Source organism: Ostrea edulis, chromosome 4, assembly GCF_947568905.1.
Source record: "Ostrea edulis chromosome 4, xbOstEdul1.1, whole genome shotgun sequence".
NCBI classification, from domain to species: Eukaryota; Metazoa; Mollusca; class Bivalvia; order Ostreida; family Ostreidae; genus Ostrea; species Ostrea edulis.
In genome coordinates, this window is record NC_079167.1 from 88,349,372 (window position 1) to 88,374,885 (window position 25,514).

General features: G+C 35.5%; 1 protein-coding gene across 1 annotated transcript in view; it reads left to right on the forward strand.

Annotated features, from left to right (window-relative positions):
• LOC125668244 (uncharacterized) overlaps positions 1-25,514 on the forward strand; it is a 75,179-nt gene that overhangs the window by 28,388 nt on the left and 21,277 nt on the right. The window contains exon 15 of the mRNA XM_048902098.2: positions 183-315. Within this exon, the coding sequence (XP_048758055.2) occupies positions 183-315 (133 nt within the window). The remainder of the gene's footprint in view (positions 1-182; positions 316-25,514) is intronic.

The window sequence follows — 25,514 nt, forward strand, 5'->3', positions numbered from 1 at the left end:
ATCGTAACTTAATTCTTAGCCCGGGCATTTGTCAGTATATACACCAGTACTGCAAAAATATATCGCAATGCAATATTTTTTGTCGACGAACAGCTATACACCAGAATATCGATATTTTTGCACATCCCTTTAGGCAATGTAATGTGGCTGTATTCTTCTTTTAAGAATTTGAACTTTTTCAGTGAAGAAAAGATGGCCATGGCTAAAATTCGAACCTGTCACCTTTGCAAAGCCAAGTTTATGAAGGAAGAGGGCTGTAATAAGATGACGTGTAAATGTGGTGCTACAATGTGCTATGTATGTCGCAAACCAAATGTAAGTCTTAGCTTCCAAAGTCAATTCCAAGTATGTGCTACATGTACCAAGTCACATTTTGTATTATATGTAGTAAGACAGGAGAAAATCTTATTTATATATATGATTTTTCCAATATGGATATTTATGTCGTCTCTTTACAATTTTTCAATATAAATGCGTCTTCCTTTATGACATTTATCAACAACTGTCTTCAATAAATGCTATTAATTACTGGGCAGGCACGGTAACTCTTGTAGCCTTGTCTACCATAAGCATTTTTGAGACCATGAATACTAAGCACATTGTATGACAGATTCAAGCCTAGTATGATCCTGATTTCTGATCATAAAGTTTTAACCGCTCGTACGAAAAGGACATCCAAGACTTTCAACAATCAAATTTTTGTGAATCCATCACCATCGAGTAACATGCCGCCCAAAAATGGTAAACAGCGGTCTACAAGTACTGCATCGAGTGTCAACAAGCGACCGAAAAGGCAGACGTCCGCTAATTTTAGGAATGGGGCGGAGATGGTAAGCAGCCAGTCTGTCCCCCGCACACAGCGTGCTTGGACTCGGAAAGCAGGTACAGGACCTGGTAGATCTATGGACAGGATGATTGACGATGCTTTGTCGCCTCCAGTATTGGTTCAGGAGTCTCATTTGCTGACCGAACCTTACACACACACACACACCCTTTCATAGAGGTGGACAATAGGCCTCAGTCTGTTCGCGAGAAAATTTGGGTGGATGGTTGTATTGACCTGGCATTGCTGTTAAAACAGGATTGGAACCTACGTACTGATGCCCTTACTACAGGTGAAATAGTAATTATAAATGGGCAACTAGTTATTGAGAAACAGCATCTAAAGCCCATATACAACATACAAGCTTGGATGACTGCATTTAATTTTATATGTCCATATACCTGGAAAAATTTCCAGACAAAACCCAAGAGTTGCTAAGATATTTGCACAACATTCGTCTAGCTGCCAGCAGAGTAGGTCATTCGGGGAGGGCTAGTCACGATGAACAATACCGCCTCAAGAAGGAGCGTCACCCTGCATCATCCAGGAGGATTATTGATTATGAGTTCTGGGTGATGTATGATAACGTAGCACCAAGTCAACCGTTACAACCGGCGGGTACTAACGCTGCAGGTAGTAATAATGCATTTCGTCAGTGGTGGGCTAGAACACCAAGCTCCACGATTTGGAGCTGGCACCCAGGGGGAAGGGTCAAGCACAAAGTCTGACTATGGGTCAAACAAAACATTCAAAGCAGGTGGCTGCTGTTATGCATTCAATAAGGGATCCTGCTTTTATAACCCCTGCTGCAAGTTTCAACACAGATGTGTTTTCTTGGGGGGGGGGGGGGGGGGGGGGGGGTCCCAAATCAACAGTTCCATGAGATGCAGGATGGAGTGAGGACCTGAGCCAGTGCTTGATTTCATCTTCATATGTGGTATTCTTTCTTGTTACGGTACCAAGAGGTCTCATTCATCATGGTTACCCGTGGGTGTGCCTTCTGCCAATTGAAGGCCGGTGGCCCTTCAGGCAGTTGGTGAATCTCTGGGTTCCGCTGGAGTAATTGACACATTGTATAAATAGATTGTGACAAATACTCGCCACAAATTATAATTGATCTCGTTTGTGCAATAAAGGTTTACAATTTATGATTTGTTGTATTAGTTGCTGCATCTGGAATTAACAGTAAGGTAACCAAAGGATTCAGTAATTCATTTGATTATAGTGATCGACTGGAAAATTTCCTTAATCATCCATTATTATCAGAAGCAATAAACTGATCAATTATTGATTAATTTACTGTAAGCCCATCATCAGACGAAACATATTATGTTATGGCTCTGTCCATGCATCTGTCCGAGGTCATGTTTTCTGGACTTTTTTCAGTAACGATTGAAATTTGGTCACAACAATTCCCTCAAGAAGTATAAGAGTGAGTTTACATTTCAGCTGGATTGGTGAACAGTGACCTACTTTGGGGGTAAAAGTAGGTCAAACAGTTTTCTGGACTTTTTTCCATAATGGATACAGATATTGCCCTGAAATTTAATCACAACATTCTGTGTGAGAGACTAATGTTTAGAATGGACAACTTGACTGTTCACCTTGACTATTTGATTGTGACTAACAAACTATGTCATGATGACCTAACAATAAATATTAAGTAAATATGACATCATGTTGCGGGAAAACTGTCAGCTATTGATTTTGAAGTATTAATGCACAATGACATGAAATATTTAAGAAATAGTATTTACACAGTTAATGAATATACAGTCTTGAATTCACAACATCAGTGAATATAGTCTTGAATTCTCAACACCTTCCTCTCAGAGAAATACAGATTCGGTTTGCAGTTTAGCTTAATTGGTGCAATGTGACCTACTTTAGGGCTAGAAGTAGGTTAGATAGTTTCCTGGACTTTTTCTCATGAAGGATACAGATATTGCACTGAGATTTTGTCATCACTGTCTGACAGGAGTATGATGTACCATTTACGGTACTCTTATTTGATTATTGTATGGGTGGGAGTATGATGTACCATTTACGGTACTCGTATTTGATTATTGTATGGGTTTTACTGTAACTTATAGTTTGATGGATTTACCTTCATTTATGTTGAAGTAATGGATTTAAACTCCAAAGATAAATGATGTGAACTACAATGAATCCGGTGTATTTCCTGACTTCTAGTAATCCTGTGTGTTTCCTGACTTCTAGTAATCCTGTGTATTTCCCGATATAGGAATCACTCTGTCCATCCGTCTGTCTGTCTGTGCAGATTCGTGTACGGGCCATAACTTTTTTGTTCTTTGACTTAGGCATACCATATTTGGCACACAGGTGGATCACCATGAGACGATGTGTCGAGTACCTTCATGACCTCTGTATGACCTTGACCTCAAGGTCAAAATTAAAGGTTTTTATACAATGGATTCGTGTCCGGGCCATAACATCTTTGTTCTTTGACATAGGCATACCATATTTGACACATGAGAGTATCACCATGAGACGATGTGTCATGTACCTTCATGACCTCCATATGACCTTGACCTCAAGGTCAAAATTAAAGGTTTTTACAATGGATTCGTGTCAGGGCCTTGTTCTATGACATAGGCATACCATATTTGACACATGAATGTATAACCATGAGACGATGTGTTGAGTACCTTCATGACCTCTATATAACCTTGAACTTTGACCTCAAGGTCAAAATTGATTATAGAGTTTTGACATAGTCATACCATAAGACATGGATGTATCACCATGAGACTATGTGTCATGTACATTCATGACCTCTTTATGACCTTGACCTTTGATCTCAAGGTCAAAATTATAGGTTTATGCCATGGATTTGTGTTCTGACTATATCTTCCATTTTCTTCTACAAAGGCATACCATATTTTTACACTCAGGAAAGAGGTAATTTATACCTATTAACAAAACCCTTTGGGAGATTGGGGTAAGCGGGGGGTATTCTTAGTGAGCATTGCTCACAGTACCTCTTGTTTTCATTTATTTGTCAATAACTGAAGTGAACAGTTGTTTATTTTCATTTATTTGTCAATAACTGAAGTGAACAGTTGTTTATTAGTCCCCTACCGATGAAGTCGAGGGGACTTTAGGTTTGCGCTCCATCTGTCAGTCCAGTTTTCCACACTTTTTTTCTCTGTTCTTGCAGATATCTATTTTATATTTGGTATGTGGCTTTGCCATAACAAGTTACAGATCAAGTTCGAATTTCGTCTCAGTCCGTTGATTTTTCACTTAGTTATGGCCCTTGGATTTAGAAAAAAAACATGAATAATCAGTTTTCCAGACTTGTTTTGGTTGTGCTTGCAGATATTCATTTGATATTTGGTACATTGCTTTGTCATAACAAGTTACAGATCAAGTTCAAACTTCGTCTTGGTCTGTTGATTTTTCACTTAGTTATGGCCCTTGGACTTAGAAAAATAGCATGAATTGTTAGTTTACATCTAAGTTTCTTATCTCTGTAGATAAGAATTAAGAATACTACACTCATTAAAACTTCTAGCATAGTAATACAACAATATAGATAAATTATTCATGATTATCTACAGTTTATTGACTTGGTTAAAGACATAAACCTAATTATAAATTTGTCTTTTTTCTTGGTTTAGTCTCTACTCAAATAGTAGTTGATTTCCAACCATTCCTATCCTGGTTCCCCAATTTCTCCTTTTACCATAACCTACATAATGAACTTTGAATATTGTTGTGGTACAGTGATTTTTGCAACTGGCAAGGGACTGTGTATTGCCATGCAATACTCTCAGAATGCTTGTTTTCATTTATTTGTCAATAACTGAAATGAACAATTGTTACAAGTAATATTCTTCTTGTCAATAACCTAAGTGAATAATTGTCAATGTTTGATCATTTTTTTTTGTATTAATGTTTCCCAATTACAATCGATTGTGAGAAAAGTTATCGCTCGTTGGAATTAGTTGTTCAACCTATCAAGTTTTAATCATACTAATATTGTGTTGTTCAGGTTTTTTAAAGGGTCTATAAGGGGCTGAAATAAGGCCCCTTTCCCAATGCTAAAAAGCAAATATTTTCCCCAATTTTTGCTTTAAAATTCCTAAACATTAAAAACAAATCAAAGCAGGTAGCCTTATTGTTCATAAATCTCCTTCACAGGCCCACAGATTAAATTTTTGCCTCAAAATTGCCAAGTAAACCTAATTTTTCTAGCCTCTGCTTATTTTATAAGTGAGGTAAGTTTGACCAAATTGAAAGTCACAAGGAATCCAATGTTGTTTTTTAGCTCACCTGAGCCAAAGGCTCAAGTAAGCTTTTCTGATCGAAATTTGTCTGTCATTGTTAGCGTCGCAAACTTTTCACATGTTCATCGTCTTCTCCAGAACTACTGGATCAATTTCAACTAAACTTTGCACAAAACATCCATTGGTGAAGGGGATTCAAGTTTGTTCAAATGAAGGGCCATGTCCCCTTCAAAAGGGAGATCATCACAAAAACAAGGTGGGGTCATGTAAAAATCTTCTCAAGAACCACTGTGCCAAAAGAACTGAAATTCATATGAAAGCTTCCTTCCATAGTGCAGATTCAAGTTTGTTAAAACCATGGCCCCTGAAAACCATGGTCCCTGGGGGTAGGGTGGGACCACAATAGGGGATCAAACATTTACATGGGAATATATAGGAAAACCTTTAAAAAATCTTCTTCTCAAGGTTCACTGACCCAGAAAAGTTTACATTTACATGAAAACTTCCTGATATAATGTAGATTCAAGTTGGGAAAGTTTATATTTTCATAAAAACTTAATAACATAATGCAGATTCAAGTTTGTTAACATCATGGTCTCCAGGGGTAGGGTGGGGCTACAATAGGGGATCAAAGTGTTACATACAAATATGTAGTGAAAATCTTTTAAAATCTTCTTCTCAAGAACCACTGGGCCAGAAAAGTTTACCTTTACATGAAAGCTTTTTGACATAGTACAGATTTAAGTTGGGGTCATAACAGGGATCAAAGTTTTACATGTGAATATGTAGGGAAAATCATTGAATATGGGCCAAGGTGACTCAGGTGAGCAATGTGGCCCATGGGCCTCTTGTTTTTTTTTTAATTTTTCCTTCTACTTTGTATGAAATATGTTTCCCAGTTTCAAACAGATGTTGTTATTTTTTCCCAGTTAGAAAAGCCCAGGTCCTTGATTAGTCTCTGGTAGTAGATGCCATAGAGAGATCATCGTCTGACTTTTTAATTTTGTACTGTGGTTGATTTGGGGAGGGAAACAGTCAACAAATAGCTATCTGTTCTAAGAATACTTGGTTTGTCCAGGATACCATATGAGCTAACAGTCCATTACCTGAAACAAGTTAAATACGTTTATGGATTATGTTAGGAAAAGGGCCAAAAGTCCAAAACATGGTACTTAGCCATGAACTCTTGACCCTAGAGTGGGTTGTATGTAAACTTTTGAATTAGATGATTCATATCATGTGTATGGAAGGGGTGTATCATGTGTATGGAGGGGGTGTATCATGTGTATGGAGGGGGTGTATCATGGCTGTGGCTCAAGGTTATGGAGGGGGTGTATCATGGCTGTGGCTCATGATGACCTTGTTCAGGAATTAGATGGTGTGTGTTGACGTATAGAAAAAGGAGACATCAATGGTTATGTGTTAAAATGAGTAATTAAATTTTTTGTATCTGCAAGGAATACATTGCACATTTATGATTTCCTCTATTCACAGTGAAAGCAAAAAAATAAAGTTGGAATTTCAAAAGTTCACAAGCATCAAAGAAAGGAAATAAATGTTCAGTGTCCATAGGGACTAATTATCAAGCTTGCTGCAGCAAAACTAGGAGTCAAAATTGTGTGTAATGTGATCTGTCAAATTAAAGATCGATTTATAGCCATTGCCTACATGCAAGCAATGCATATTGTACCACTTCTATGTCGCACTTTGGATAGATTACGTAAAAACTTTTATTCATTTGAATAAAAAATTTATCCAATACAAAGATGGTATTTCCAAACTTCTATCTCGGGCATGTCTGTTTCTACGGATATAATTTTTTCAGGCAATCAGCAGTGTTTCGTGCTATGTCATCTTTATATTTATTGAAAGAAATTCGGTCACTTTTGTTTTTCAGAAAGTTATCTGATGATGTGTTTATCAAAATTCAGTGTAATTGTTGCAATTTTGTTTGAAAGGTGTAAAAACTGATAGTTTCTTTACACGATTTATAATAGAATGTACCTCAATTGTTTGATGATCGAATATTTCTTTAACCCTTTAACTACCAGAAATTTTCGAGTTTTCCTTCAAAGCAGATACAAATATTTCAAATTGAAATTAAAGCATTTTCTAGTCACATTTTCGTAATATAACCTATGCATATTCTGAAAGGAAAAATCTTGAAGATTTTAATTATGCACTAAAATGTGGTGTAACGGTTGCCATGACAACAAAAATACCCCACAGATCCCCAAAAATGTGTTTTTTCACCAGTTTCGTCACCTAAAACACACAAATTGAATTTTTATCAGCTATCATTTAAATAAATTTTAGGAATAGTTGTATTCATATACATGTATTACATGCATTCATGAAATTGTGTGTCATTTATTGTAAATATAATTATACATGTACATAAACATTGAAGTACAAGATGCGCATAAGTTACAGTAGACTGCCTGTAAATATTGTAAAATGTTCCTTAAAACTTGAAGAAATTTTTTTAATGAAAATTAAAACTTTCTCTACACATATTTTTAGAATATAACTCATAAAAATTTCAAAATGAAAAAAATAAGTTTCTAATTATGCAGTGTAACGAATTTTTACAGTTACCATGGCAACTAAATGAGTCCATGAATGACAAAAATATGTTGTTGGTTTTTTTTCGGTACATTTTTGTTGTTGATTTTTCATTCCTTCCTTCACATGAAAATACAAATTGACCAGTAAACTGCTACACAAGTTTTGAATTATGTAGTATGATCTGATGTTATGGTTGCCATGGGAACACAATAACCCAAAAATCGCTAAAATGAGTTTTTCATCATTTTCTTCCCGTGAAATAGAAAAAATGTTCAATAAACTATCACAATATTTACGCCATGTACGTAATGATATCATGAAAACTAGCAGTACAAGTTCAAATATACATGCAAGATTTATAAACCTACAATACGAACAACCATATGCCTATAGAAATTAAATACCTTTACTCTCCAAATTCTAATATAATATTGTTCAGTAGATCATAAATGCGTCAATAGCTTAGTTCGTTTATAATACAATAAACCAAATACATGTACATTGCATCCGCGCAAGTCACGCTTACTAAGTCCGGGAGTACCGTACGTATGTACATTAGGCGTGGTTTGCGACGGTGAATATATTGATAAAACAGTGTACCATATATTTACAGCGTTATATGATCTAAATTAATTCTTACTGAATTTTTTCTATTTATATTATAAAAATAATGCGTACACTGTCTCGCCTCGATCACGCATAGAAAACTACACCATCGGCACCGACGCTTTTTTCGCTGATGTGTCTCACATTCAAGCCGTTTTCTCATCGGACTGAAGAAGTTTCCGATCAGACACTGGGCAACGTCTAGTGAGAAATCACATTAGAGAGTAATGCCTGTGAGGTTTCACGGTACCTGGGGTGTTCAACCATAGAATATAAAACGTGTTTCCTGCAGGCACGTAGAATAGGGGGAGGGGGTGTTGCCATCCCCCAACTTTTCTCAACACTTCTTAATGTTAAAAGATATATTTGGTGACCCCTCCCATATTTTATAATAGTATTGAAATATAAAAATGTCAAGTCGAAGTTATGAATTGAACTTGTGTACATGTATTGAAAGGTGCGCAACCCCCTCCCCCTTTTTAAGAAGTCGAAGTTTGGGATTATTTATGAGTCGGCGCTAATACATGTCACACCCCTGAATTTAAAATTTATTTTCAGAATTTTTCAATGGTTGCACGTTAATCCCGCATCCCCACCCCGAGTTTGGAGAATTTAAGTGCTGATTGTCCTAAAGAAGAACTTTTTTATGTTTTTGGTTTATCTATTCATTTATCCATTTATTTATTTTTATTTGCTCGTCAAGAAAGTTAGACAATGGTGTAGGGATTTTTTCCGGCTTCCCTTTCCCCTGTTGAAAAATTATGCTACATACATGTACGTGCCTGTCCTGTATAAAATACCTGCATGTCGTAATGCGGTTATCCTGCAGGTCTTTGTGTACTGAGTATGTACTGTACATAATACAATCCCTTTTTACAAAGTAGTTTCCATATGAGTGAAAAATTCTCGAGAGGGACATTAATATTTAAGCGTACTTTTAAAAGCATCACTATTTAGTACTATATGTAGATCAGAGAGTCTCCGTCGGCACCGTACACAATCGTACTTTTTCTCTGACATAATTCAAAATGTTTGCAATATTTTGTATTTACATATATGCATATTTTATGTTGTAGAATCACGTGTATGTGTGTGTGTGTGTGTTTTATGGTGTTTTTTCAAATAACGTAAATTTTATCAAAATTGTTGCCATTGTCATTAAATATTTAAAAAAAAATTACCGATGCATTGTCATCTGACCAGTACATATCATAGAAATGATTATATGTCTCTGTATATTTTGATATCGGGTAATTGGTTAATTCTCATCAAAGATACGCATTTCGTTTGTCGGGGTCCAGTTGGGGCCAGGCTGTCCTGTACTCGATCTGCTTTCTGTTCCTTACATATCTATAACCTTTGCTATTTCCCCAAAACTGACAAGAGGTAATATCAGCAGAAAGTAACAGTATACATGATATAAGAGGAGGCGGACAGGATGAGAGGAAGGAGGTGGGAGGGAGAGAAAAGAGGTTTAGTGGGAAGGTTCTTATACGTCTTTTCTTATAACTCCTTCGTTTTTCCTTTTTCACATCTAATCTGCATCAACGGCTATACGTATTCGATGCCGTGCTCATTGTGTTTTAACAGATAAAAGAAACAATTAAAGAATACATTTGCAATATCACGTAAGCCTGTTATATCTATATGCATCATAATCGTTGCCGTGCATATGGGTAGTAAACTGGCATGTAATACGCTTTAGTACCCAAATGAAATATGCAATTCATCACTATTCAGGGGAAGAGAGGGGGAGAGGACCACCCCCTGTACGCCCCCTCATATAAGGAGTCAAGTTCATGAAAAGGACCAACATCTTCATGGAACTTTACAATATTTACGCTATGGAGTTGATGCGACTAGAAGTAGAAATCCTCATCCGTAATGTCACTCAAATGACTGTCCAGTGTACACTGGTGACCGTGTTTCTATATATTCTGATTCATTGTCCTTATTATAGAAACTTTTTCATAACTGTAGTCATCTACACCAATGTCTGACGGTGACCCAACGGACAACAAAACTGAGCCTGTATCGCTTTCAGCGCTATACTCCATGATTAAATTATGCGCTGTTTATGTTACAGTCATGACAACGTAACAAGAAATGAAAATATTTAGTCAAAACAACTCATTTGACTTACTTGTACTGAAGTTATTTTTCTTTAAATTCTAACAGATTATTATTGCAAATAAACGGAAAAATCATAATCTAAACGCTAACATTTTTAAATGAGTATACATACTTACATCTAGCACACACTGACAACTTGCTCGTAATGATTAACTTATAAAAATGTACATTTTAGTCCGTTCCATAGCCTACATCATATTTATTGCCTATTCATCTAATGAAAATATACATATACATTGTATAACTTTTTTTTTTATTCATGCATGCGAGACACTCAAATGTAAACAAAACTTTATTCTTCTAGATTATATAGTGCATGTACGTGAAAAGGATGGAAAAAAACACAAATCCTGTGTGCTTTAGCCATTTTTCACACACATATACTTAGGCTGAATGCGGACATGTATGTGAAAAAGATAGAGAGAGAAAAAAACCCACAAATTCTGTGCGCATTATACCACCTTCACACTCACGGATTTTTCTTACAAGTCCTTACGGATCTCCGACTCGTAGTCAATCACAAGCATTCATAAATCACTCGTCGGTATCCATGTCTAAATTGTAACATTCCGTGTACTTTTATGGATTTGTGGAATACGTAAGAATCCGTAAGAAAAATCTGTGAATGTTAAGGTACTATTAGCCATTGTTCACACACGTATACCTAGCCTGAAGGCGGACACGCTTACATAGGGAAATAAATGTACATTGTATTTAGGTTGTAAAACAGTAGTTCTAATTCATAAAACAAAAACAAAAACCCAATCACAGATTTACCGTTATAAATTTGTTTAGTTTCTCCACGTAAATATAGTTATGTATCATTATATAATCTATTTGCGCAATACACACGCACGCTAATGTCAAATGACGTTAAAGTGCATTTTTATCGCGTTTAACTTATAAAATGCATTACTTTCATGCAGAAATAGGTCTATGACACTTGCCCGTACCTAAATATGACCGTAAGAAAAAATGAAGCAAATGTTTCAACCTTTCTGAATATGATATACGTTTTTAAATATTTTGTTTTTTAGAAAAGATTTTACTGACAGAATATAACACAATTTTTGTCATTTCGGCTTAAATTTCCTACTTTCCGGTAACGATGTGCGATTTTGAATGCATGTTTTCGACTAGTTCCCAACATCGCACAGAAAAACTTTTTGTAGAAAAATTGTTTAGTTTTTACTCTACTTTTAGAAAATATGATTTGTTTCATTGTATTCCAATTATTAACAAAACGCCCCCAATTTAATCACGTCGGCACATAAAAGGCGTCAAAAGGCGTCACTGGGCGTTAAAGGGTTAAAACACATTGTGAATGGTATCTCGTGTGTGTGTGTGTGTGTGTGTATATGGTATCTCGTGTGTGTGTGTATATGGTATCGTGTGTGTGAATGGTATCTCGTGTGTGTTTGTGAATGGTATCTCGTGTGTGTTAATGGTATCTCGTGTGTGTGAATGGTATCTCGTGTATGTGTGTGGTATCTCGTGTGTGTGAATGGTATCTCGTGTGTGATGAGGGAGTAGCTCAAGCCATTACTTCATGCTAATAAATTTATTCTTGTCATGTTATACTCGTGTTGATTAAGTTAAAAGCAAAATTGAAAACAGAGTACTTGGATACAGTATGATTATAAAGAAATTCTTTGATATTGGTGACAAAAGTTGTATAAAAATATCGGACAAACATGTTTTCCAGATATACCGGTATCGAAAATATGCAGTGAGTTGGAATTTTCAGTTCAAATTGTGAATTTTCAAGTATATATAAATGATGTTATACCTGAAACCAGTCTTTTTAAAACCTTCAGTAAGTTGGATTTCTCAGATATTGTGTTGCGGATGTCAGTGCTGATGTATTGCTCATTTTCTTGCCTTTTGGGGGAAAAGTTTGGGAAATTTGGCGGATTTCAACATACAAACAAAATGCATGTATAATGGCCGGACATTAAATGATTGAGTTTTTTCCCCCAGGTTTTGTATTACGTACCAGCAAAATATTCCTATCAAATCATTCTGAATTTAACATCTGTATGTACCTTGTTCTTTGTCTATTTGTGGGTATGTTGATAATATCAAGTTTTTTTACTGTTATGTGAATGTGACGTTAGACTCAGAGTGGAAGTGAGGCAGAGTTGTATCTGCTTTGTCTGTGGTGACATTGGGGAGTGGATGGTTTTTGCATTTCCTGATGTTTTCACTGATGTTAAATGCTTTTAGCAAAGATCACGCTTTGTCTATCATTTCATTCAATGTTGATCAGATGGACACAGGTTTTTGTGAGAAAATTACACCAAAATTGAAAGATGTCAACATTGGTGAAATGACATGACCTTTGATTGGTATTGCAATTGAAAATCCTTATTAGACTAGTGAGATTTTGATGTCATGTGGATAGAGTAATAGAAATTTTTGGACAACATTGATTTTCATCAACATTGTAGTATTTATTCTCTTCAAAGCAAAATCCAGTAGGACCAGCACTTCTCAAGAAATGGATCAAGTCCAAAAAAAAAATGAAAATAACAACTAGGACATAAACAAACGCAACATGAATGAATTACAAGAATAAAAATATATCAACATGTGATAAAAAAGATGCTGTAATCAGGGCCGTCAATCTCTTCAAATTGGGTCCAAGAAACGGACCCTTCCCAATTGGGAAAATCCCCAAAAATTCCCAATTGTCTAGAAATTCCCAATATCACAAACTGTTACATTGTGTGTAATACAAAAAGTTAAATCGTGGTAGTTTCGTTTTACTTATAACTTCCCGCGCATTTTCGACAAGGCCCTAAAAGTTGTGCAAGAGAGCTCCTGGCTCTATAGATTGGCAACCAGGTGATCAATTGAAAAATGAAACCTAATTGAACTTACTCTGTTGTTTTTGTCTTTACCTTTGAACAATCAATTTAATGTTTTAATAGTTTTTTGAAATCATTGTATGAAAGTAAAATTTCCCAATTTTACCCAAAACATTGATAATTTTCCCAATCTAATGGGACCCGGACCCTGTACCAAAAAGGACAGTGACAGCCCTGTTATAAAGAAGGACTCCAATGAGATGTATTTGATTTGATCATTTCCATACATTGCTATTCCAGGATCTACTATGTAGGTTGGTGACCAAAGTGCTATGATTTACATTTCCTCCTTTGTACGTCATGAATATTGATAAAGATTGAAGTCATAGGAACATTGAAACTCATGTCTTTCTGGTCTTCAGCTAAACGGTATTTCAAATATGCCCCAATATTCATTTTGAATTATAATTCTTACTCTTAAATATTTTGTTAAGATATATAGAACAAAAGTTATACAGTTTAGTGAGATCTTTCACACAATATTAAGGAATAGGCCCACGGGCCTTATGGCTCACCTAAACAGTCGAATTTGTGTTGCAATCAGTAACTTTTTTCTCAAGGAATTTTTTTATAAAAAACATGTAGAATAAAAGTTGTTCCATTTTACAAGATATATCTAACAATATTAAAAGATAGGCCCATGGGTGTCATGACTCTCCTGAACAGTCTGTGTGGCAGTTACTGTGAATTTACTGCAAGTGTGAACGACTCAGTTTCTCAAGTTCATTCTCCGTCCCGGATAGTTGATTTCAAAACAAATCTGTCAATGATGACGCATCAAGGAAAGAACAATCACTACGATTGGACCAATATTTTATGGGGCGGGAATAAAAATAATTTTAGATGGGCACACGTGTTTTTACACTAGCGTGTCATTATATAATCTTTTAACACGATGGAAGAGACTGCGAAAAGGGAAAACCAATACCAACTAAAACAATGACGTTGATTTTAAAATTACATGGCGAGAGTTTATTTTATGGTAAAATCAGTAAGAAATTAGGCGTCGCAAAGGCCACGTTATAAAATTGTCAATCATGGGAACTCTTGCACCGAAAATGTCGCCAACGAAGCTCACACCGGATGTACTTCTGTTTATCGAGTATGAAATTAAAAAGAAATCAAGTGTATATAATAGAGAAATCAGACAAAATTTATTAAGAAGAAATATTTGTACCCCTGACATTGTACCATCGGTGTCTTTAATTTGTAGAGCTGTGAGAATTTTTTTGGGAAATGACTTTCAAGAAACTGCTAACAAAATCCAAGAGAAGCATATTTCGTCTGAACACAGGCTCATCATGAAATCTGTGTCTTTTAAAAATTTGACATCTCTATTCTATATTTACAAATAAATGTAAATATAATATAGAGAGGGTCAATTCGTGACGAGCCCCTGTGGTCTTAACACGAACGAAGTGTTGAAAACTTCTTTGCTACTGATTTTATTGCAATTTAGGCCGAGTCAGTTATATATATATATATATTAACAAAGCGAGTGTCGTTCGTACCGCGGGTAATCGCAATCATGGACATGCAGTTAGGGGTGGACCAGCGATATAGCTTCAAATGTACGCCAGTAACTGCGAATGTAAAAGAGACAGCAAAACAAAAGCATTGTTCTTAAACAGATAAAATCGCCTATAGAAACATGTACTGAAATTTCTGATCACTTAAAACTGACAAGTATCTACAGGAATTTAAGGGTGTAACCTTTCAATTTTTATTGGGATATAGAGGCAACTGCAGATCCTGCCTTTTCCCGCAGCATTTTCGATCCCGTCTTTTCTTCTTCTTTTTTTTCAATATTCAACACTCTTTGAATTAATTCTGGGATATTGGTATCCTGCCTTTTCTTTACATATCGGAACCAGCCTTTTTTACCCTGTATCCTGCCTTTTTATTTCAAATTTCTTTCATGCCCCCTCCCATACCTATTGATACTGTGATCGATTTTAAGTATGGCACGTTTATTCCTGTTTAGAAGATAAAATTTATATAAGGTATCTGATAAAAGTTATATCTTCTAAAGTTTACGAGATATCTTGTATTTTTTGTAAGACATCTTATATTTTTTTCTTTATAAGATATCCCAATACTTTTATACATGTAGATATCTAGTATATATAAGATAAACTTTACAAGACATTTTTATTAGCCAAGTTGCAACGAAGTTGAACTCGGCTATTGGTTTGGTGATGCGTGCGGGCGGGTGTCAACAATTGGTTTCCGGATGGTAACTCGAAAAGTTTACAATCTAACCAAATGAAACTTTGATATATTGTTGGGTACCAGGTAAGGAAGACCCCTATTGATTTTGGAGAAAAATGGTCAAAGGTCAAGGTCACAGTGACCGAAAATAGAATAAAAATTTCAGAAAAATTTGGTTTCCGATGATAACTCAGAAAGTTTAAATGTGAATCAAATGAAACTTTGATATATTGTTGGGTACTAGGTAAGAAAAACCCCTATTGATTTTTGGAGAAAAAAGGTCAAGGTCACAGTGACCGAATATAGAATGAAAATTTCAGAAATATTTGGTTTCCGGATGATAACTCAGTAAGTTCAAATCCGAATCAAATGATACTTTAAAATACCGTTGGGTACCAGGTAAGGAAGACCCCTATTGATTTTGGAGAAAATGGGTCAAAGGTCAAGGTCACAGTGACCGAAAATAGATTTAAAATTTTTTTAAAAAATTAGTTTCCGGAGAATAACTTGAAAATTTTTAATTTGAATCAAATGAAACTTGGTTACATTGTTGGATACCAGCAAAGCAAGGCCCCTGTTGATTTTGGAGAACAAAGGTCAAGGTCACAGTGACCAAAAATAGATTGAAAACTTCAGATAAATATGGTTTCTGGACAGTAACTTGAAAAGTTTAAAACTGAAATTAGTTCTTCACAATTATAAATATGCCACATCATTCCTGACTTTACAATGTATCCCATGCAACTCGGCTTATGCACACCTGGGTGCATATATTGATTTTATTAACGTAATCTGAAAATCGCCGTTGTCAAATCAAAATCTATATTGAATCTCACGCTACGTACGGTGCAACTTACATTGAAATCAAATAGTGAAACTTACACTTGTTAAGCACAAGATTATATAATGCCAAATACTTGGGAACGCCTACCTATAATTTAACCGACCAATCAAAAGCGCTCCTTAAAATCACTCGGGGACTTTCCAATGAACTATCTGGAGCACGTCATGTACTTGCCGATATGTTTCGTTCACACTGTAAATCCACAGTAATAACATTGATAACTTTTTTCTCGAGAAACTTTTGACAGTTAAGACATGTAGAAGAAAAGTTGTTCAGTTTCGCAACCTTTAGCTAATATCAAGAAATAGGCCTGCAGGTTTCATGGCTCAACTGAACAGCCAGATTAATGTCACAATAAATAACTGGAGAAACGTTTGATAAGACATTTAGAACAAAAGTTGTTCAGTTGTGCAAGGTCTTTCAAACGATATCAAGAAAAAGGCCCATGGGCCTCTTCTAACTCGAGAAACTTTTGATAAGACATGTAGAACAAAAATTGTTTAGTTTTGAAAGATCTTTTGAAAAATATAAAGAAACAGGCTTGTGGGCTTCATGTCTTGCCTGAACAGTCTAAATGGTGTTGCAATCAATAATTTTATCTTGAAAAACTTATGATATTACATACTGATTAAAACTTGTTCAGCTCAGCGAGATCTATCTACTGATATCAAGAAACAGGCCTGCGGGCCTCATGACTCGCTAGAACAGTGAAACAAAAAAATTGATAAATTATATCTCATGCATGTTTATTGCTCTATTTTCAAAAATTTAGGTGCTTATTCCTTTCATGTATAGTCGTTCTTCACCAATTGAATCATTCCAGTCAAGATCTAATCTCATCAGAAATTGGACGGAAGACCCAACAAGATTGTGTCTAGTCATTCTTCTGCATCTTTTTCTACTTTTTCTTCCACTTCTTTCTCGCCCATAAAACTGTCCAACACCATTCTCTTTAACCTGTTGATGAAATATTAGACATCCAAGGATATGATAGGCCAATGTATCTAGATGTGCAGAAATGTTTTTGTTTTCAGCTTGAAGGAGGTTAGGGTATATTTGGTGGGGGGGGTGGGGGGGGGTCAATGGGAGTGGGATTTAACATAGAACTCTCGGGGGGGGGGGGGGGGGGGATTGATTCCAAAATTCAACAGATATAACCTGACAAATATGATAGAGTGCTGGGGTCTTCTGAAATGAGAGGACAACGACAGGATCTACACATTAGTATCAAGGTAAAGTGACTCCCTTGACCTCTAGCCATAAACATTAAAAACTGGTTAAGCTTTAAAACCAGGACTAATAGCAACATGGTCTCTTCAGAAATGGTAAAAGGATAACGGGACCTAAAAACTAGCATCAAGGTCAAGTGTCTCCAGTGACCTTGACCTCTAACCTTGGAACATAAAATGGTGTAACTTCAGAACAGGTCTGATAGAGACATGGGGTCTTCAGAAAGGATGTTGGGATCTACAAATCAGTATCAAAGTCAATTGACTCCAGTCACCTTGACCTCTGACTTTGAACATAAAAATCTTATATAACTTTAGAATTGAAGTTGATAGAGACATGGAACCTTCAGAAATGACAAGAGGATAAGATTTACAGGCTTGTGTCAAGGTCATGTGATGCCTTTGACCTCTGACCTTGAACATTCAAACTCATAAATTTAGAATTAGAATTGATAGAGACATTGAATCTTCAGAAATGACAAGAGAATGATAAGATCTACAAATTAACATCAAGGTCAAGTGATTCCAGTGACCTTGACCTCTGACCTTGAACATAAATATGTTATAACTTTAGAACTTCAGTGGCTGACAAATCCCATTGCCTGACGCCTGGGGCAAGTGGATTTTCTGGTCAGGCAAGTGGATATTTAATAACCACTTGTCTGTGAGCAAGTGACTTAAAAAATCCAAATGAATGAAAAATAGAATAAAACCTGTTGTACAGTCAGACTGAAATCGAAAGTAAATCATTGTACGAGTTATCTCCCGTTATGTATTTAACTGGTAAAATATGCGAACCAGTTTAATATGTGTCGTTGTGAGTCTTTATTCAATATAAAGCTTACCAATAGTTTCAAGTGCATGTTTGAACACCTAATGGTATATAAAATTGGGGACAGAAGGCCAACGATGGAGTGTGGTCGTATATTGTTCAGCGGGGTTTTTTTCTACCCACTGGTTCTGGTACCGGCACCCATTCAATTGGGAAAAATAGCGTCAAAATCGAACAAATTGGGAATTTTCTACCAATGTATCGGCAAATGATTTCAACTAAAAGAAAAACAAAGAACAAAACAATTTTTACGGTAGTATTTGTTGTTGTGAGACATCAGGAATCGTCGTAGGCTCATTCTAGAATCATTGTAGCTCTACAACACGTGCACCGCCATGATCTCTACTATTGATCTTATACCGGAAGTGAACATTTTAGTGAACTCGTACAACGTTTCAGACTAAGTAAATTATGATGTCAGCAGTCTATTTTTCGGCAAGTGAATTGGGAATTTTTAATCTCAAAATTGGGGAAAATCAACGGTTTTTGGCATTAGTAATGGTACCGTTTATCGGTATCAGTGTTAGGCCAAGTAAAATTAATTAGTAGATTATCATTCAAACTTCACCAAAAAAATGGGGTGGGTGGGAGGATTTTTTTTTTTATTTTTCGCCATGGTATTCTTGACCTCGAAAATGCCTTCTCTCATTGAGAAAAGGCTTTATAAATCATAATTACATGTGCATTTGGGTTTCTAAAAGGCAAAGTGAAACAAAGTACGTTTACGATACCGGACCGGACATAAAAATATTCGGAAATCGTAATTTTGAAAAATAAAAAAAATCGCAGGGCGATTTTCGAGGGGCAGGTGGGAATGATAATCTACTAATTAATTTTACTTGGCCTCATATAAGTGGGGAAAAAACGCTGTTGTTTAACGTTCCGCTCGAGAATTTTTCACCCATATGGAGACATCACCATTGCCAGTGAAGGGCTGCAAAATTTAGGCATTTGAGGCTTATGGCCATTGAACAGGGAGGGATTATATTTATCGTGCCACACCTGCTGTGACACAAGGCCTTAGTTTTTGTGGTGTCATCCAAAGGACTGCCCCATTTACCGGTAGTTGCCTCTTACGACAAGCAAGGGGTACTGAGGACTTATTCTAACCCTGATCCCCACTGCTGACAATGGAGAAATTTAGACAATTTCAAAGCACAATTGACCAACCACTGAATTGAGAGCTGAGAACATGCGATGCCATTTACCACTATCTAAGTATGGTGTGACAATGTTGGCAAAATTTCGTATTTACTGTCGGGAGTTTCCAATTTTCATCAGCCCCCAATATTTAAGAAATAAATTTCAGTTTTGAAAATACATAAGGGCCAGATGAAAATCAGGCTGTCATGAAGCGTTGCAGTTTTTTCAGAACTGAAAATTATTTTTTATATTTCCATTCTACTTTAATTTTTGTTGGAATTCCCAGCTGTTGAGGTAGGCGTACTATATACACGTAATATTTATCACGAATCATACGCCCATTGTTCACATCTACACCACATTCATGAGGAAATGGGTATCATTACAATTGGTAAAGATATTTAAGGCAGAAATTTTAGAAATGTGAATTTAAATTAAGTGGATGCGAATTTTTAGATTTGAAGAACTTAAATCACATCAAACCAGCTCATGGGAATTATATTATGTTGAATGCAAAGTAGGCGAGAAAAAATAAAATAATGGCATGAACTATGTTGTTTTTTTTTCTTCATAATTTGTGGTAAGTAGAGCAAGTAAAATTACATGTAGGGCAAGTGAATTATGGCCATGCACTTGCTTTGAATATCTATTTGTCAGCCCCTGAACTGATAGAGACATGGAATCTTCAGAAATGATCAAAAGATGTTGTGACCTACAAATTAGTATCTCCTGTGACCTTGATAGAGACATGAAATCTATAGATGTGATAAAAGAATGTGACCTTCAAACTAGTATCTCCAGTGACCTTTGACCTTGATTATAAAAACTTGTGTAAGTTTTTAAACCAGGACTGACAGAGACATGGGATCATCAAAGATGAAGGAGGGTGCTGGGACCTAGAAACTAGGATCAAGGTCAAGTGACGCCAGTCTTTACTGAAGAAAAAAGGGGATTTTTTTAAAAATTCAAAATCAAGGTCTTCGTGATCTAGATTTTTTGAATGAAGTTAAAATTGGCATGTATTTTGTGCAAGGGAAGAAAATAGTATTACCCAGGGGGAAAACCCCCACTTTTATACAGCCAGTACTTCATTTGGAAGATTTTGTTATTGGCAGATTATAATCATATCTTGTTTTGATTCCAATTGTGTAAGAAGGATTAAATTTTGCACTATACCCAGATTACCAGATGTGGCAATATATTATTATGGTACATCAGTTCATCTGTCAGTACTTAGCAGACCAGATACTTATAAGGCTATTAAAACTCAATATCCATGTTTTCAAGGATTAGAGGAAAAAGTCTTGTATTTCAAGGTCAAGGTGTCACACTGGTAATTTTGTAAATGTTTCTCTTTGTCTGTCTGTCCATCCCACACGTTCCCAATGGTGAAAAATACCTTCTACTAAGTTTAAAGGTCAAAAATATAATCTTTTTTTATATGAAATGCTTTATAATGAAGTTTTTTTCCCCACATAACCTGCCACTGTCAGAGCCATAATTTTTTAATCACAGAAAAATAACAGGATGTTGATTCTATTTTGTTCACTTGAGCTGAAAGCTCAAATAAGCTTTTGTGATCACAATTTCTCTGGTGTTCGTCTGTCCATCCGTTACTAAACTTTTAAAATTTTCAACTTCGTCTCCAGAACCACTGGGCCAATTTCAATCAAACTTGCTACGAATTATACTTGGGTTAGGGAATCAAAGTTTCTTCAAAGGAAGGGTCATGATATCTTCAAAGGGGAGATAATCAAGAAAAGGTAAAATAGGGTGGGATCATTTAAAAGAACCATGTGGCCAGAAAAATTGAAATTTACATGGAAAGCTTCTTGACATAGTCAGATTTTATATAATTCATTTATACATGAAAGAAAATCTTTTTAAAAAGTCTTTCTTTCCAGAACAGCTAGGTCCTATTGGTATTGAAACAACAAAGATGCTAGGTTTTGCTAGGTTTTGGCATAATATGGGGTCAAAATATTTCATGGGAATAAAACATTGAAAGAGAATCTTATAAAAGTCACAGAAGTTGTACAACAGCAGGACCAGATTGGCTCTTCTTTGTTATGACATCTGTATCACTGAACAGGTGTATATTGTTTCGTGTCTCTTATTGCTTGTTTACATGCACTGTTATATTTTCAATCTGTCTGCTACAGGAGACCAAAGCAGCTTTAGATTATCACATCTTTGTTGTACATATTAACAAGTATAGTTGCAAAACATATTGTTTTACTCAAGTCAGTGATATTTGTAAACAAACTGTATGATATTCAAACTAACACAAAAATAAATGCTATTTTCTTAAAGGTGTTGATTAGTTAAAATGTTTATTATGAATATTATTGTTTTGCTAATGTTTAAGTGGGCAATGTTTGTGAAGTTATAAATAATATAATTTTGTTTTCAATTATGTATATTACCACCAAAGTTTTAAGTGCAGCACAATCACTGGTATATATTACATTTGTATGGGATTCAGCTAGAAGATAAATTGATGAAACAGAACAGTGTAGATTTCCCACTTGCATGATGGTTAAGGGGTCATATCAAAAGATCGATGTCGGATAAACATCTAAATTCAATAGTTAGTGGGGGGGGGGGGGGGGGGGGGGGTGTTAAAAACTCCCATAAGTTTCCAACATCAAAAGACAAGTGAATTTTAAAAACCACATAATAATATTACAATTTATTGAATATCTGATAGTTTTAATGTACACTTTCATTTGTGAATAAACAGTAGATAAGGTATACAGACTGTTATCTATAATATGTTTTTACTTGTTAATCAATTAGTTTCAACATTCATCGTATTTAGTCGGGGGGGGGGGGGGGGGGGGGGGGGGGGGGGGGGTCTTGAGGGAAAACTACAAAATGTATGTCCATTTAGTTTTTCATCAGACATTGAAGTTTTGATCTTTACCTAAGTTTTTCCATATTTTACAATCTTGTGTAATGGTTATGTGAAATGTGCATATATATTACACATATAATATAAAATTTCAAAAGTGTTTTCTGTTTTTTAACTTGCCAAAGTAATGGGGATTGAAGTGCGATGAAATGAAGGGCCATGTCTATTCTTAGGGGAGATAAGTAAGAAAAAATACAGATAGGGTGGGCTACTTAAGAATTTTTAAGAACCACTAAACAAGAAAAGGCAACACTTGTGTATAAAAACTTCCTTACTTAATGAAGATTTAAGTTTGCCCTCCAAGTCCAAAGAGGGGCCCCAGAAGGGATTGAAAGTTGTAAGCAGGAATATATATCCAGAGATTCTTAAAAAATTATCTTTTCAAGAACCTCAAGGGTACAATGTGTTAAATTCATATTGATCATACCATGATCCTCTGGACTAAGCCACAAGAGGGGTTCGGTGTTTTTCATTGGATTATATAGGAAAATTCGTTCAAAGAACCACAAAGATTCAAAAGTGATGTGCAAGCACCCTTAATTGATGTAGGTTCAAAGTTAGTATTACCACGACTCCTGGAGTGAGAGCAGGACTGCAGAGGGGTGTATAGAATTTTCTATCACTTTTATCCTTAAAAACCTGTTCAACAGCAAGGGTGCGATTTTTCAAATTTTAATGCAAGCATCCTCATATAACTTAAGATTCAAATTAATGAAACTATGACACTTGGGCTAAGGGTGAGGTACTGGCTTCAAGTTTTACATAGGAATGTTAGAAAATCTCGAGAACCACAAAGATGAAAGGTGAAGATGACGAACAGTGATCAATCTCATAACTCCTATAAGCAATACAAAATAGAGAGTTGGGCAAACACGGACCCCTGGATATACCAGAGGTGGGATCAGGTGCCTAGGAGGAGTAAGCATCCCCTGTCGACCGGTCACACCCGCCATGAGCCCTATATCTTGATTGGTAAACAGAGTTATCCGTAGTCAAAATCAGTGTGCCAAGAACGGCCTAACAATCGGTATGAAACACGTTAGACAGCATTTGACCCAATATTAGGTTGTATTGGCAAACTAGATTGTTACAACGACCATAAAATTAGTGAAATGCTGACTTTGAACAAGACTATTGAAACCCCTGTACCATCAACTTGTTTGTCAGTAGCCTGTTTTGATTTAAAAACTGATCATACTCAGAACAAGTTCTTGCGTATTGAATCAGTTGAGCGATATAAACACCATATGCAGGTGATAATGGAATATTGCTACATAAATATGGGAAGTTTATTTCAAGTTCACTGGGATATATTGAATCGACATATGAATGAAAATTATTATTTTGTATAGATAATACGTCATCGATATATCTCAATGTCAAATTGAAGGCCACAGCAAGAGATTTTTTCTTCTCACTTAGAAGTTTTTGAATAAATTCTGCTTCATAGGAATATAAAAACAGGTCAGCTAATGAAGGAGCACAATTTGTGCCCATGGGGATTTCAACAGATTGTTGGAAGACCTGATCACCAAAGACCACGAAGATATTGTCAATGAGGAATTCCAGCACATTTTTTATTTCAACTTCAGAGTACTTGTGCGTGGTATCATAGTGGTGTTTAACAAAGTCATTTTTTGTTTGACTGATCACTAGATATGAATATTTGCGTTTTCCATTTTTGTTCTCAAAAGCAACTGTCAGCTAGGATAGGATTTTTCAAATGGATTTCATATAATTTTGGGATGCTGGAAATGTTTATTTTTTTTTTGATGGACTAAAAAAATTCACCAATAAAAGCACCAAAATTTCCACTCGTTAGTGGATACACGTTCAGGAATTCTGATACACCAGTTCCCTGCCTCTGATTTGCATATTACAGTTTGTTCTTTAATGCCAAGTGGATATATGCATTGGTAGTTAAGAGATGCTACCACGCAAAGATCAATTATGATAAAAAGTGAGGGGATACAAATCCTATTAGAGAATTTTCTCATCTTTGACCTACTTTGCTAATTTTAAATTTTCAAAGATTTTTCCCTCTAAAAAAAGAAAGGTTAGCATGGACACCCTATCTTTGGTTTGGTTGTATCGTTTCATTGTTTCTCAGTGATATGTCTGGTATTAGTTTATTGGAAAAATCACATTTTGAATTGGTGTATTCAATTACTGAATCTGGTCTTGAAAATGAAATTCCACTTTAAAAAAAGTTTCGTGATTTCTAACTACTTTATAGAAAATAATTGCCAAATATGTCTAACACTAGAATTACCTGATGTACTGTCATGCCATTATAGGATGTACATGTCACAGAATACACTACAATGTCTGTATATTTCTTATCTGTTCTTGGTTTTCATCCCTGCAGTTTCTCCCCCATAGCTGTTGAATTTTGGCCATGACCCTTACCAGAGAAAACCTTTACATTTACAAATCTCTTTGCCTAGCTTTTAACAGGTTACAAGACCCAATGTTCATAGGTTTTGAAACTATCCAAGGAAGTATTAACATTTTGTTTCTTTAAACACTGTGAACATGAAACCAAATCATTCTGGGCACATACTGACTGTGATATAAAAAAAACAAAAAGATAGGAATGTGTTTCTAGTCAAATCTAAGTGGAGATAAGATCAGTCCTTTTTTGATTTGTAAGTGATTATATGATATTTATTGTTTTAAGTGGACACATGGGAAATAATTGAAAGGAAAATATGATGATGCAAAATATTAATGCATGTATAATATTATGGTATTGCAAATTTTGTATGAAAAATGTGGAAGGTCACTATAAAACCCATAGCTTCTCTTGGCAAAGTTCATCTTCACAAGTCAAGTGTTTTTGATTCGTTACCTCGCACTAACTCTTGACATCAATCACCATTCAAAGTATGGGTTCGAGACGGAGATGATGCAATACACTAAGATTAAAAGGACTGATTCACGATTTTCCACCAAATTTTGTTTTTCACTTTAAATGATCAAAATCTACAGTCTAATATGTTTAGAAGGTGTCGCAAAAAATTAAGATTGTTCATCATGACAGAAGCTCATTACAGAGAGTTTATTATTTGTTTTGAAACAAAGATGG